This window comes from Strongylocentrotus purpuratus, unplaced genomic scaffold, assembly GCF_000002235.5.
Source record: "Strongylocentrotus purpuratus isolate Spur 01 unplaced genomic scaffold, Spur_5.0 spur5_scaffold_3, whole genome shotgun sequence".
Taxonomy (NCBI): domain Eukaryota; kingdom Metazoa; phylum Echinodermata; class Echinoidea; order Camarodonta; family Strongylocentrotidae; genus Strongylocentrotus; species Strongylocentrotus purpuratus.
In genome coordinates, this window is record NW_022145609.1 from 16,208,095 (window position 1) to 16,224,256 (window position 16,162).

At 35.9% G+C, this 16,162-nt stretch overlaps 1 protein-coding gene across 1 annotated transcript in view; it reads left to right on the forward strand.

Moving 5' to 3' along the window:
- LOC100890386 overlaps window positions 1–16,162 on the forward strand; it is a 41,861-nt gene that overhangs the window by 19,584 nt on the left and 6,115 nt on the right. Inside the window, exons 6-18 of the mRNA XM_030995939.1 lie at window positions 1,561–1,724; window positions 2,198–2,361; window positions 2,899–3,046; window positions 4,024–4,109; window positions 5,358–5,484; window positions 6,278–6,376; window positions 10,999–11,140; window positions 12,191–12,339; window positions 13,288–13,482; window positions 14,046–14,207; window positions 14,635–14,916; window positions 15,287–15,637; window positions 15,875–16,020. Of these exons, the coding sequence (XP_030851799.1) occupies window positions 1,561–1,724; window positions 2,198–2,361; window positions 2,899–3,046; window positions 4,024–4,109; window positions 5,358–5,484; window positions 6,278–6,376; window positions 10,999–11,140; window positions 12,191–12,339; window positions 13,288–13,482; window positions 14,046–14,207; window positions 14,635–14,916; window positions 15,287–15,637; window positions 15,875–16,020 (2,215 nt within the window). The remainder of the gene's footprint in view (window positions 1–1,560; window positions 1,725–2,197; window positions 2,362–2,898; window positions 3,047–4,023; window positions 4,110–5,357; window positions 5,485–6,277; window positions 6,377–10,998; window positions 11,141–12,190; window positions 12,340–13,287; window positions 13,483–14,045; window positions 14,208–14,634; window positions 14,917–15,286; window positions 15,638–15,874; window positions 16,021–16,162) is intronic.

Sequence of the window (16,162 nt, forward strand, 5' to 3'; positions counted from 1 at the left end):
ATCTGATAATTCCTTTCACCAATTTTGATTTTTGAAGAGTCAAATAAGATTACAACATTAACAACAATTATTAACACTAAAAGTACTCGTATACATTAAACAAAAAGGAAAACAAATGGTAAATTTCTTTCTCTTTTCACCTTCCATCATTGTTCAGACAACTTTGCTTCTTTGTTCACCCTTTTTATTCTTCCAAATGGCATGCCATCCCAGAGAGTCAAGAAAACCCTGAGTCAAATCAAGTTCTTTGCAAATTTGATTCTTTGTAATTATTATTAGGAAAAGGATATAATACCTTCTGCATCAGTCCTGTTTTGTTTCTACTTTTCTTTTGAATATATAATTTCATGTAGTAAAAATCTTTTTTTTATAAATTTTCCTATCCTTTTCCTATGTTGGCTTGACTTACTGTGTGTTTGAGTAAATAGTCACATATTCTGGCACTTGTGTTCTTTTAGTTCTATCCTCTGCATTCTAATGTGATATTTATTTGCTTGAATTTTTGTATTGTTTGTTTCACTCCCATTATTTGATTTTGTAGTCGCTATGGTACCATTTATTTTTAGCACCCCTCAAATCCTCAATATTGATACAAATGAGTGCTGTATAATAGCCATAGAAATGATTGCCCCATGTTCATGCTTTAGTCAGGTTTTATGGTAGTTTTTTTTAAATATTATGTGTTTGTATATTTGAGCAGGAGAGTACAGGTCATTGATAACTTTGATTCAAGAAATGATATTCTTCCTCCCAAGCTGGCAACTAAAGTAAACTAGATAAATTTTGTTGGGAAAATTGTATTTTTTATCCCAAGTATGATAACCAATGAGAGCTCGCTTGCACAGGTGTTTAAGATCGTGAATATTGCTATATTTTCCCCATCTTTTTGTGCTTTATAGACTATCATAGTTATGAAATTGGAATGCTTTTTTATTTTGGGGAATTACTTTGGGCACTTTGATTTTAGGGGTTAGCTGAGAACCTAGTTCAGCGATTTGTAGAGGCATCACTATGTTTTCTCAATAGTTATTTAAGATATTGCAATTGTATGTCAACCATTTGCATATGAGCAGATAACATTCTACTTTTTTTTTTTTTAATCTTTAATTTTTTGCTGAATATGTTTGTTGAAGGTCTCAGAATGCCATGAAATTCTAGGAGTTAGAATTGATATATATATATATATATATAGAGAGAGAGAGAGAGAGAGAGAGAGAAAGAAAGAAAGAGAGGGGGAGGCGAACAATATCAGGGAGTCTTGTTTGGAAGTCTGTTTTCAGAAAACAGATACATTTTTAAAATTTGTATTTCAGCAATATCAATTGATTTCATCTTTGACTAGTGTCCTTGAAATTTCTATTCATATTGTTATCAAATTTATAATATTATGAAAGATCTTTCATTGTAGTTATTATTTTCCCTGAAGTTATTATTTGTGTTGATTCATGGCAAATTTTCACAGTATTAGGAATGGCCTTCAATTGACCTGTAGATGCCGATGTACAGACCATTCACAATGTCCTTACATAACGCGTTTTAATCTGTTTCCTAACTCTGTAGTTTTAATAGGAACTGGAATGACTGCCCAGAACTGCGGCCCCCAAACAAGTGTTTCATATCATTCTCACATCACAGTGGATCCATGCAGGAAGTGCGCGTCGTTTCATCTAATGACTTAGGAGACGATGCCGTCCAGACTGCATCCTTTAACCCTGATGCGGAAAGTGAGTTCATTGTAATTTTTCACTTTCAATTCACTTTGATGTGTACAAGTCTTAAAGAGAAGGTTGAGTTCTGGGAAGATGTGAAAAATTAGGAGCCAGAGCATATAACACTGAGTTCCCATATGACATATATTTATTCAGATGGTCATATCTCAGCCAATGCTTGATATATTCAATTGGTTTTCGACATTTGGACATTATTTTTTATGCTCTTTCGGAAAATGAAGAAAAAATTGAGAAATTCTAAAAATAGATTTTTGATGACGTCACACTTCACCACTCTATAACTGCTATTATGAATGCGAGCATGCATGCATGAAGCAGCTATAAGCTATAAGCTGTGGCTTGCTTGCGTGAATTAAGCTGCCAATCAATAGCCCGCTCGCATGTACAAAGCACTATAACGGTAGCGTGCATGCGGCCTCATGGCAGGATATGAGTTAATTTCTCTTTGGTCTCCATTCTGTTGCCAGCTATTCCTCTACCTCCAGGAAACCTAACCCTGACGTCCAGGAGCTCGACTGCTCTCCAAGCCTCTTGGGCATTATCCGCTGATTGGGATGAACGATTTTCTTCCATGCTGGCGTATCGTCTTCAATGGGCGTTGGAGTCCAACCCTAAGAATTGGCTGGGGGAGGTAAGTGTTTGAAAGACATTACTCTTGGCATGTATTGTCCATGTGCACTATCTTATAAATCGCTGACACGCCGGACTTGATGGAAATACCATAGATGTGTGTACACGTCTGTCGCACCCAGCAAATTTTGATGTCCCACCAAGAAACTACTTGAGCACACCCTTGCCAGTATCTTGGAGGGTCTTCGGGACTTGGAAAAGAAAACGTCATTCATTTCGTTTAAAAAAAACCCCAAAACATACCCTTTAATACCCATAATACTGATCATAAGCCCAGCCATTAATTTTTTAATGGTATAAACCAAGTGGCCTTGATAATTACAAAGTTATACTTTAATCCCATGTTCAAATGGTCTGATGAAAACCTACATGTAAGCGGTACTGTACTACATCGCAATATTTTTTTCTTTATAATGATGCATTTGTAATGTGCTTACAGCTTTCTTTGTAAAGAGAGTCCCAAATAGGCCAATCAAATTGGTTTTCTGCTGCTCAGACGATGTTACCTCTGTTTTCTTTTTACTCCTGTAACGTCCAGCTGCTTTGCAGTTCCAAGCCCTGTGAAATTCGTCAGCTAGAACCTTACACTAAATATTTGGTGGAAGTGGCCGCCCAGTATAAGTACCACAAGACCAAGGCTTGGGGAGAATGGTCCGACCCTGCAGAAGGCAGAACTGACGAAGCTGGTAAGAAATTAAATAAAAACATTCTCCTTTTTCTCTCATTTCATAATGTTATATCTGTACAGTTGTATCTGACCCTATCTTCCTTTTTCCCTCTCACTTTAGTGTTAGGATTGATATTACAGTTAATACATGTACATCTTATCTTTAGTTCTGGTACGTGTACCGTGATGAACTTTCGGGACAAGCATTCTACATTTTGTGGGTTTGGCTCGATAATACATTTGATTTAGAGCCCTAAAAAGTATACCAGACGCATGAAAAGAAAGGACTAAAATTTCAGGACACAATCTGTCCAATTTTCTAATGACCGCATTACATGTTGATACCAGGAATTTTAAAACGAAATTAAGCCCTAGGACCCTTAAATTTGCATCATGTTTGGAAGTTCATTTTATCGTTTCTGATCAAACTTGTTTAAACTTTTGGATAAAAAAAAACTACTATTATTAACTGTTTTCTAAGACATGTCATTGTATTAGAACAATGTAATATTAAATAAAAAATATGGTTGTTGCCAAAATGAAAAACAATTCAAAGAATCAAAATTGCCCTGAAAAACACAAAGTTCCTGTTCTGAAAGGGTTCAGCCACTACCTGTAAAGACAGGCCACCTGTCTAAAGACAGCTTGCTTTTGGTTTCCCTCACCTGCTCATTAGAAATACGACATCTCTTGTATCCATTAGTATTTGAACAGTCATGTACAATCAAACCTTTATTTAAAGTACACCCATGGGAGACAAGAAAAGTGGTCTTTATAGGTAGGTGTATGTAGTCTTTATGTACAGGTTCCTTAAGTACAAGTTTCAATGGGAAACATTATTCAAGGGAAACCAAAAATGTAGTCTTTGTAGACTGATGGTCTTTCTGTACAGGTGGTCCCTAAAGTAGGTTTGACTCGCTACCTGTATGTGAGTATGTGCTGGTTTCACTTGTACATGCAGTTTGACATGATTTTCATTGATTTTCTCCTGCACAGTCCCTGTCGGAACTGTTCAGAACCTACAAACCTCTTACCTAAACGGAATGAGTGACTATGAAAGGAACGTCCAGATATCATGGGAGGTAAGATGATCTGCTGGTCAAACATCAAACGGTTCTTGCTTGCTTCAGTATCATGTGCAATACTGGTTGGAAGATACATGTTCTTGGGAGTGTTTCACAAAGACTAAGATCGACTTTAAGTTGGACTTAACTGTGGCAGGCAGTTCACGCCACTAGTTCCTCCAACCATTCCTGGCATTTGTTTCTCAAGGGACGTATATACAAATCATGGTCACAATTCTACACATTTTCATTTTTTGATATTTCATTATTGAAGGAAAAATATTATCTGCAGATCATAATTGAGAGACCAATGGTGAGAGCAAACAGTGGCATGAATGGCCTGCCATATTTAAGTCCAACTTAAAGTTGATCTTAGTCTTTGTGAAACACTTCCCTGGCAACAATTGCTCTGTATATTGTCAAGTTCCTACATTCTTTACTCTATCCCTTGACCAAACACTATACCTACCTTTAGCTCTAACCCTAATCTTGACTGATGAGAACCCAAAAACAACCATATCTATCTATCAAGTTATCTTTTCCTAGCTCGGAGGTTGATTGCAATTTTTGAAAAACATAAATTCAATTCAATTCAATTCACCTCAGTCATACAAGGTGTGTTGACTGACCACTCGCACCAATACAAGCACAGTAAGAAGTTATTTGAAGTGGCACAGTAAAACTATACTAGATTATATAATCTGTAATCCAGGTTACAAATTTGCAACAGCAATGTACTCTCACTATATGTCACCTGGGTTATAGCGATGACACAGCATCGAACTGTAGGATCGAACTACAACAGCACTACCTGTATGGTTGGATTTCTGTTTGGACTTAGAGGAAAATTTGTCTGTCATCTTTAGTTTTAAAAATGACATTGTTACTATAATTTGTGACATGTTCACAAGAACAAATCGGCGCCTTTAACTGCACCTCGCAGTAAAATAAAGGTCCTTCCCCGCCTGCGTTTTTTAACACGGATCTGGCTTGCTGACTACGGAGAAGGCAGCAAAATAGGGGTGCGTCTTATACACATGTGCGTCTTATACACAGAGGTTTACGGTAATGAAAAATGTCATAATCCAGATGTGCAAGGTGCCTGTGTTGTGGTACTATATACCCTAGCTGTATGATAGTTTTAGTTTAAGCATTCAAGGAATTTCTTCCTACCAGGTACCTGTTAACTACACCTGGGTTGAGAGTGGCAATCTTGATGAGATGGAGTGATAAATCAGTTTGTATTTGCTATTATCCTCGTTTCAGACGGTGGCAGAGGGTGAACAGAGAGGTCCTATACTTGGCTATTTTGTCACAGTCATCCCTCATTTGCAATGTGTAGATCAGCAAACCTTGGAAGACGCAGTCAACAACACACAAATCATCATGGAAGGTATGTATATACACTAATAAAATGATGATGGTACAATGATAATAGTATAATCATTTTGTACACTCTCCATTGTAAATCTATGTAATAGCATTTAATGATAACATGAATATTATACTATTATTCTTATTATTTCTTTATTGCATCCAAAACTTGAGGTGGGATATTAAGCAAATATTAATTGACTACGAGGGTAATGGTACAAACTATCATCACCGAGGCGATGATAGTTTGTATCCATTGCCCGAGTTAAGGAGGTTAATATTTGTTTTATATCCCACATCGGCAATAAGGTCTATTTAAAGTGAATGTTAACCCTATGTTAACTGGGCGGGGGGGGGGGGGGGGGGGGGGTTCAAATTGACCCCCCCCCCCGTAGTAATTTAGCTATAAAGTTTGCCTTTCACAACTTTTTCCTTTCGAGTCTTACACATCTTCTAAAACAATTTTTTGGAAAATCGGTATAGTTACAAAGTCACGTGACCTTTTGTCTTTACATGTCAGCCCGAAAATCGCTCATTTTTGTGATTTGTTGTACAAAACATATGCAAATATCATCTTCCTAAAAAGAAATAAAACATTGGTAATTTGGTCTTGTTTAAAGTTTAGGTGTTTGTTTTGGGGTCAAAAAAAAAAAAAAAAAAAAAATGAAATACCTAAGGTAAAAAACAATGAACTACATAAGATATCATATTAAGAGATAACATAAGGAATAACCCGGTTCTTCCAATTTTTTTTTTCGTATTATTATTATTTAAAAGAAGAAAAAATAACCCTCGATGTTTCATTATTATAGGACTGGACAAGTTCTGTTCCTATACAGTGCAGATTAAAGCATTCAACAGCATAGGGTCTGGGCCTGTCGAAGATGAAGAAATAGAGGATATGACAACTAGTAAGTATTTAAAAAAAAAAAAAAAAAGTCATATTTTTATATACTTAAAGAAGCTGTGCGAAGGTTTCAAAAGGCTTTTAACCTTAATAATGTTGGTATCATTGCAAAGTTAATGTTACAATCTTTCTAATGGTTCATATTTAGTTTTCAAAAATTGTTACAGATTTGACTTATCTGCTTTTAAAAGTGGTGAAATTACTACCCGATTATTCCGCCCTTTATGGGCCCGCTATTGTGACGTACGATTTGTGACGTAGGAGGTTGGGCACATGAGCGAGAGTGCGATCCTCAAGCTCTCACACAACTCTCGCCTGCATGCATTATACGTATACAACGCCACTCGAACGCTAAATATCTGATCAAAATGTCCGAGCTCGAAGAAGAGGTTTTACTCGATTTAGAATTCAAAGTTGATGAGCACAGCAGTGGTACTGGTAGTGATAGTGATGATGATGATGATGATTGGTATGTAGGAGAGATGGAAGAAAGAGAACAATTCGGAGAAGACGGCGTCGATCGATGCTGGTGCAGGTCAAGTGATAGCATATCAGCGCGAGCTGGCTGAGCTGCCAGCTGCCGCTCAGCTCCCCCGGCCCCGCTCAACTGGCGATCGATCTGTCATGACTGGGCGAGACATTTTCTAATTTTTCGGGATGTGTGGGGCTTTTTTTGCAAATTTCACGGATAATAAAACAAAGATGATTAGATGTGAGATTATATTTGGCGAAAATCAATTACAAATATGCACCATTCAGAAATAGAACTGCAGCTGCAGTACATCATACAAATGCAAAAGGACGCTCGCGATTCACTCATCATGGTCTCCGTATATAATCAACAGCAATCATATCCCGCCAAGGCATAACGACCGAACAAATACAAAACATCTCAGCAAATTACACAGAATGGAAGGGTATTTGGACAAATCGAATTGCACGATTCACCCCTCGTATTATATTACATAAATTTACTTAATATTATATGTAATTACATGATTTCTAGAGATTGTTATTCCACTTTCTGGTCAGGATATGAAGCATGCGAAGTCTGGATAATGTATACGTATAGCTATGCAAAATATCGCACGCGAGCTTGAGGCCTTGAATTGCGATCGTGCCCAACCAGGGACGTCATAATCGGCCTACTGCGCGAACAATGTTCAAGCCAGGAATTGAAGTTCTGAGAAGGTTCTTGGAAAAAGCTTCTTACCGCGTTTCATTTATATTTACAAGACTTTAGAGCAGAATGTGTGTCTTTATATTGGTCTACGCTATCCGGACATGTATAATTTGCCCATTTTGAGTGATTATGTGAAATTTCTTCGCCGAGCTTCTTTAATGTAGAATTTATCGTAATTAGTTTGAGAGTTGTATAAAGAAGTAATATGAATAGAATTTCATATTTTCACACTTTTTATTACCTTCTTCTACCATTTTTTTTTACCTGCTTCAGATATACAAATCTGTGAATAACGACCCCTTGCTAGATTTCCTTCTGAGACAATATCATAAAAATGAGGTACATGTATATATGTAGAACGATATGCTGTTGCAAATTTTGTTTCTTTTGAAGCAGAAAAATCAGTAAACTATTGGCAACAAACAGTGTACACAAAACTAACAGTTCAATTGAAATACATATTTCAGACATTTAAATGCTAATTTTATTGGAGGAGCTCGCGCCTTTGAATGTTTTTTTAAAACAGATATATGGCGCCATACAAATGCTGTTCATCATCATCATCATCAATAAAAGGATAGGAAGGAAATACTTCCATTAGAGTAGTTCTCATATTACTATGTAGGCCTACTTTATCATGTGAAATGTCACCATTTTAATTTTCTTCCTCTTCCTCATCCTGCCAATAATGACTCCCTCCCAAAGTATTATTTTTCTTATCAAAGTTCCTTCATTGTCCTTATACATTCACATTACATGTAGATAAAAGAGGAAATCAGCTAAATGTGGGATTAATGCGTGTGACAGATCATAATTTATACACATTGACTTTATAATGACATTCTCAAAGTTCAACCTGTTGTATTTGCTCTGCAATATCAAATGACATGTAGATAACATTGCCTTTGTTGATAGCCAGAAGGACCTTAATTCTCTATGAAAAGATATAGGTGAAAGCCCTTCTTGCTCTCAACTGGTGATATTTACATAAGCAGGGTACGTCTTGCTTAATCATCATAGAGAAGTCTTTGCAAATTGACTCGGGAGCATTGTTTAATGTTTAGTTTTCTCATTTTACTATTATAGAGATTATCTACAGTATGTTGACAAGTAATAAATTAGAAGACATGCTGTCTACAGGACTAAAATACAGATATATATATACTCTAGGAATGAGATAGAATGTTCCAAAATAACCTTTGTGATTAAGGTTGGGTGTAAATGATTTGTACATTTGTACCAACTTCAGGCAATAATCACTGGAGTTTTCTAAAATAAGATATTGAGAAAAGTTCATCAATGAAAAAGGAATCAGTACATAAGGTTTCAAAGAAATTATAATGAAAACAGCCAAGCAAGTGACAGTTAGATATCAAGAAAAGTTTACAATTTGAATGTCTAAGAAATTTCATGATTTAAAAACTGTTCAGCAATATGGTGTGATTGCTAATATTGCCAGAACGTAAGAAAGAAAGAAAAGAAGAATGCAGGACAAATGTTAGTATTGCAGGGTTATTTTGCCCTCAAGCAAAGATATAACAAGTTGAAAGGAAAAAGATTAAATTTGATGGGACTTAAATAATTACATGTATGTGAGCATTCAAGGGAAGTAATAACGTTGGCTATATAATACGCATATTTCATTTCCTTTTATATGCTTTTGAAATATTGTATTCATACATGTATATCTGTCTCGTACAGTCTTTTTTTGTTTTTGTTATTTTACATCCATGTAGATGTACAGTTTGTTCATATATCCAGGTATGAAGTTATTGGAGGGGGGGGGGGGGTAGAAAAATTCCTGGAGACAAAGGAGCCATTAATTTATTTGTTTTTCTCTTGAGATTTTGATTGCACCATCCGTTAACACAATATCACCACATCATCGCATAGTAATGTAATTAGGTCAAGATTTGTGCAAACAGGTGTGTATCACGCAATATGTGTCCAAAGTCCAAAGGTTATGCTAGCATCAATATCGATATAAATCTACCCAGTGGCCTAATATGGTTGGTATGTACAGGAAGGATATCGGAGCATGAATATACTATGTGTCGGTCGTATATCCCTCATCAGAGCCCCTCGCAAATAAGTCCCTCACAAGATAACACTTTTTCGTTTAAGTGTTCAAAGTCCAAACTTCTCAATAGCAAAGGGGTGCTTCATAGATGTAGTACTATGATCCATCCATTTATGCAAACATTTTAGGAGAAAATGTTTCTTTTTTTAGTTGAGAGGATATTTTTTCTTTTTTTCATTTCGACATCCAAAGCATTTCTTTAGTGGGTACGTGTGTATATCCAATCATTTATTTAGATTTTAAATTAGATCTTCATCGTTGAGCCAGCTTTAAAATGTATACAATTTCTTCAAAGAATACAACATTTTTTCATAAATATAAATCATAGGTGTGTCTATGAAATATACCTTGTATAAAAAATAAAAGCATATCCAGCTTCAAGATATTCTATATAAAAGCATATTGCTTTCCTGGAGTTTCTGAACTTTAACCTGTTTAATACAGTTTGGTTCCAGTCTAGCACACGTTTTTATAGCCCTTAACTTGTTTTATGTTTATATGTTATAAAGGACCTTCTGAATGTTCATGTATATTGAAGACAGTTTAGTTTGCTGTAGCATGCATTTCCTATTGAATAATAATAATAAACATGGATATATCCCTATGCGCTTATATGTCCCTATAGCCCTTGCCCTAGTTAACTTACAGGTTAAATTGAGAAAGATTGAATAGGGCTTTGTTTGCAGACGCTTTCTTATCTTCAAGTGAACAAACATTGACCAGTTACCAATTACTGCCAACATCTGTCATAGTTCTTAGAAAAGATAAGATTTTAATTAGTTCCTGAAGGGATACTACTTATCTTGTCATTGCCAATGGTGTAAAAAATATCCAGACCATGATGAAAGATGAAAAATTCTTCTAAGAAGTGCTGAATTAAATATTTCTCAGAGAGTTTGATTTTGTTGTAATGCTTAAGAAGACAAAAAAGAAATGAACACAACAGAGGCAAATCTGTAGCAATCATTTTCTGAAAATTTATTTTGTTCCTTGGGCAGTTTATGTATATTTCTATCTTATCATGCTCACAGGTACCCCTAATAAAGGAAAATTACTCAACAATATGCATGATAGTAGACAGTCAATTGTTAAAAATATCATGAATATGTATACTATTAATATTCATGAACCTTCTGTATACTGTCATTGTGTCAAGAAGTAAGCGAATGGGGGAAAAATAAACTTTTTTGTTATGATTCTTGCAGTTTTTCTATATTCAAGTGGTTTTCTTTTTTTAATGTTTATTGGATGTGAAGTATGAATCATTTAACATTTACATTAAGACTCTCTTCCCATGTCTGTCCTATGTCTGCAAAAACTAAACCAATTCAACAAGTCTGTGTTCAATTTTTTTCTCCTACAGATCCATTTCCACCCAGTGTTGTTGAGGCAGAGACACTATCACACCAGTCTATTTTGGTGACCTGGGATAAACCAACACCTGTCCAGGGTTACATTAGTCATTACACTGTCCACTGGATACAGGCTAGAGGTCAAGATCAAGGGTGAGACTAAAAGCCTCTTATATTCTTTTATGAACTTTAGGTTACTTCTAATTTGTTATTAACTTGAATTTATCACTAGCTTCACTGGATGTCTTCCGAAAATGTCTCAAAACTCTTCTCTTTGAACATGATCAACAACATATTCTCAGATATTTTTTATGTAAAGCGCTGTGAAAGGACAGTTAGTTTGTAAGAGCGCTATAGAAATGACTTTATCATATTGTATTGTATAGGAAGAACAAGTCCAACAAACTGTTTATAACCCACTCATTTTGGCTAAAATACTAATTTCAAGATTTTTGTCTGAACTATCTTGGTCTTGGTAAAAAACAATGTTAATTATTCCCCCAAACTGTTACACAATACATTAAGAAAAAATTCTAATTTTGAAGTCCAAAGTCATAACAAAAATAAAAAATAGAATCACCCAAAAATAGAGTTAGTCCAAGATTGAACGTTGTTTTCTTGATGTGCAAGTCATTTTATCCCACAGCTGCCATCAGTTTAACACTTGAAAATCATGGGTGAATCATCCAAGAATCAAATCCAAATAATTGAACTCAGTATAAAATAAATAAATACATAGCTATTGATGAAAAATTGGTTTTTGAGCAGGATTAAAAGTCCTTACAAAATCTTTTTACCAGAATAACAAAGAAATATGAGTCAATCCCAGATAGAAGTTTGTTAGAGTCTTTGTATGCAATTCATTTTAATGGTGTGGGTTTATATCCCACTGTTGCCACCCTTTTAACACTTATTGTATGAATTAATGCAGAATCACTCCACAGTTAAATGGAAAAAAATCAAATCAATTGTCAGAAAAGTCTTTAGCATATAGAAATAATGAATCATACATTGAACCAGATCTTAATATGCGAAACGCTTTACAGTTGAAATAGGCGCATGTACTTCATTCAATAAACCAGGGAAGTATTCCTTGTTATTTTGTATTTATAAAGTATACATCACTTCAATTTTGCTGTAAAGAGGGAAAAAAATATATGGAGTACACTTCATTTTTCCCTTCTACGTATCTTTTCGCATCAGGCAATCCAAAGAAGTTCCTTCATCCAACCTGTCCTACGTAGTCGATGGTCTGGAAGGCTATGTCTCCTACAGCTTCAAGGTCTCGGTCACCAATAAGATAGGGGTCAGTGGTTGGTCTACGGAGGTACAGATTACAACAGATGAGTGGAGTAAGTCAAGTTCAAGTTCAAGTTCAATTTATTTCTCCACAAATGCAAAACATAGGGAGCTACATAAGATAGAATACATACATACAATACAATAATAGAACATGTACTTGTACATCATATATAAAACGACTCCAGTTGGAGCTATGTATGTTTTAAAAAGAAAAAAATCAGCAAATGTGGAAGGGGTAGTCAAAAATCAAAAATGATTTGTCGAGGACTACCCCCAATAATACCAAAAAAAATTATACAATTAAAACTTAAAAGTAAATATAAGGTAAAATTTTCACCTTTCTTCTCTAAATATCCAGCTGTTTGGATCTTTTGTCAGGATAGTTATTGAAAAGTTTTAAAAAAAATATAATATTAATATGAAACCTGACAAAGCAGATGCCTGCATTTATTGAAATCGCTAACCTGTCAAAGTTGGTAGTTACATTAGTTAGCCATTTTAAGTCTTTTACCGGTAGATGCAAATCAGCAGTTTTGAAATGATTTCGAACAAGCAATATTTTTTTTCTGGATATTTTTTTTATATCCATATGCACTGGAGGAATTTTATGTTCTGATTTAATTATTTTGCAACATCTGTTCATTTTGTGAAAGTTTTTGGCAGAAAAATTGTCTCTTGTTTCAGTGCTTTGGTTCCTGCGATTGCATATCTTAATGGATTTAGTTTAACTTCCCTCATTAAACTGTAGACCTGGGGCCCGTCTTATAAAGAGTTACGTTTGATCTGAATCAATCAACCGCAAGTTTGCAGTCTCCTTCCTCTTATGTACATAGTTGCAATCGATATCCATCGCACGTAAGTTGGGATTAATATCAACTCTTTATAAGACGGGGCCCAGGTGTCTGGTTTAAATTTTAGTTAAAAAGAGACAAATGTAATACTCTACTATGCGAGCCAAATTAAACGAACCGTTTTACCTTTTCCTGATGTAATTCCAGCCCCAGAGGCATCACCGACCAACGTAACTGTTGAGCCAATCATGAACAACCCGAACGGCCTCTTGGTGAACTGGATAGATGTATCTGAAGAGGAGGCGCATGGGCAAGTAAAGGGTCACCACCTATACTATTGCCGTGTAGCGGAAGAGAGTATTTCAGATCCGTTGTGTCAGCTGACCATCTCAGACTGTCTTGGTGAGTTCTTTGAAAGAGAGATTGGGTCTTTGGTTAGTCAAAAAAATCTTTGAGGAGCTTGGATTACTGGTGCATACGTGCCAACCCTTCCGAATTATCCAGAATATTCAGATTTTCTGGATTTTTAGGACCTGAAAATCCGGAATTTTCAGATTTTTCTAAATTTTGTACAGCTTGGTACAGATTTACTGGGTATTAATTGCCATTTACATTGCCGCTGCAAGTGCGATTTCTTATTTTCGAAGGATATGGTGCTAAAAATTTGTAATTCTTATTTTCAAATGTTGGCAGGTATGCTGGTGCCATTTGCACTTACAAATGAAATGGATTGCTGTGCTTAATTTAAAATTAAAAACAAACTTGAATGATCTGGGTTACAAAAATTTTGAACCAATGTGAAGTTAGGGGGCTGAATGAATTGATTGATGAAATCCCATGACGAAACCTCACCTGAAGAATGGCACAGATTGGTCAAATGCCACAACACTTCAGGAAAATGTGGTTTTGTGTAGAACAGTGTAATAATGTCATGTTGTGGGAATCTACTTTGTTACTTGCGACAGATAAGCGAGAAAGGCAGACTTTCTCAGAAACCACCCAGAAGCCAGTGACGCTGACTGGTGTCGATCCTTTCTCACACTATGTCATCTGGATTTCTGCATTCACCAGTGTTGGAGAAGGGCCAACAAGCAGATGTCCATCTTCAGGACTTACAAGTGAAGGAAGTGAGTAAATTGTGTCATGGATTTAGAGAAGACTTGTCAAATTGTTGCTTTGTTCATTAATTTATTTTGGATTAAATTGTATAGCTGCATACCTGTCTTCCCTTTTTAATCCATACTATGCCCATTACATATTTGAACATTCACTTAAGAAAATGTTTCATCTTTTCGGAGCCAAAAGTGCATTTTCTTGTGTACTTTAACACAGAGTTAATGCACTTCTCATTTTGAACAGATGATTTCATGAGAGGTTAGGTAACATTATCAGCAGTCTTATATGTATGCTTACGGTTTTGCTTTTCAAGAAAGAGTGAAGCCTTTTGGCACTTTAATTGTGAAGTACAAGTTCATCTGTCCAAAATATAGGTTTTGATTTAAGTGCCTCTGTAAGGTTGAAAGGATTAATTATTTGTATGTTACTTTATTGCAGCACCAAGCCAACCTCTGAATGCAAGTGTCTTGGAGTCGACTGCAACATCAATAGCACTAACATGGTCACCCCCTCTGGAGAAAAATGGAATTATCCGCAATTACACAATCCTAGTGAAGAGCAATTCTTCCACAGATCAGCAGGAATTCTATGCTGGGGGAGTCCAGAGTTATCTGGTGGAGGGACTGTATGGCTATGTCCACTATTCCCTTCAAGTGAGAGCCTGTTCCATCATGTGTGGAGCTGCCTCTGATGAAGTATACCGGAAAACAGAAATAGGTGGTAGGTTTCTGTCAATATTCCTTGTTCTATAGCTAACACTTAAATCAAAATTCATCCTTAAAGGAATTAAAGATTGGTGACATCATAGTTTTACATTGTATGTTTTGTAATAGAATAAGTAAAACAACCCTGGTCGTCAATGGACAAAAAAGGAGAGGACCTAAAGCTGATCCTTGTGGCACCCTAATTGGAATTCTTGTGATCAAAACAATTTTGTAATAGAAAATTGGGCCTTGTGTAAAAGTTTTTTTTAATTCTGACCATATGTATGTTTTAGATTGCAAGGGCTAAAAGGCATTTATACTTTGAGATATGCTGATTATTACCTTGTCCTGTAATAAAAAATACAAATTTATTGTATCTTCCACAGTTCCTCAACAGCCTGAAAACTTGAACGTCCAACCATTATCTCACAACAAAGTCAAAGTGAGCTGGGAGTCACCTGTCCACCCCAATGGCCCGACTGTCTACTATCTGGTTTCCTACAGCCACATAGAACCAACTCCAAGGCCTGTCATCTATGTCAGGTCATCATTGACCACCACCCTTGCCAATAGCATGGATGACTGGATCCCGACAACAGAGTTGACAATGGAAATGGAGGTTGACTGTAGCCAGGCTCCATTCTTGTTTCAAGTGGTTGCAGTGAATATCATTGATGGTTCATTAACATCAGGAGACGCTGCAGAGTTTGTGCTGTCTGAATGCATTGAAATTGAAAGTGAGTAGACACAGCTGTTGAATGCTCCACATGACCTAAATCTATTATGTAAGAAGTTTGAGAGAAAATTTGCGAGCTTTGCTTTTACAAGAAGGCCTTATCAAATGGAGGACTAAATTTGTAGTGCCATATGACGGACCAATAATGAATATTTTGTTATTATCGTTGTCACTTGTTTTGTGAAATACCAAGTTACGTGTAAATCAATGATCATAATTGTTTCTTCTGTCTCCATAGCAACCCTGTCACCACTGATCTGGCTGATACTGCCTGGGGGTGCCATTCTCCTCTTTGCCCTGTTGGTCAGTCTTTACTATGTCCAGAGCAAGCTTGGCAAGTCTTGGCCAGACCCCGTTTACACAGACATGGTGAAAAATAAAAAGGTAAGCGGAGAGTGAAACTCGCATCGCCCAACGTTGCATTTTTAATTAATTTTATTTTTTGGAGATTAAGAAATACCACTCATCAAAGCTGAAATATATTTAAAACTGCAATTGTAGTTTTTTGTACGATGAAGTGTTTAAT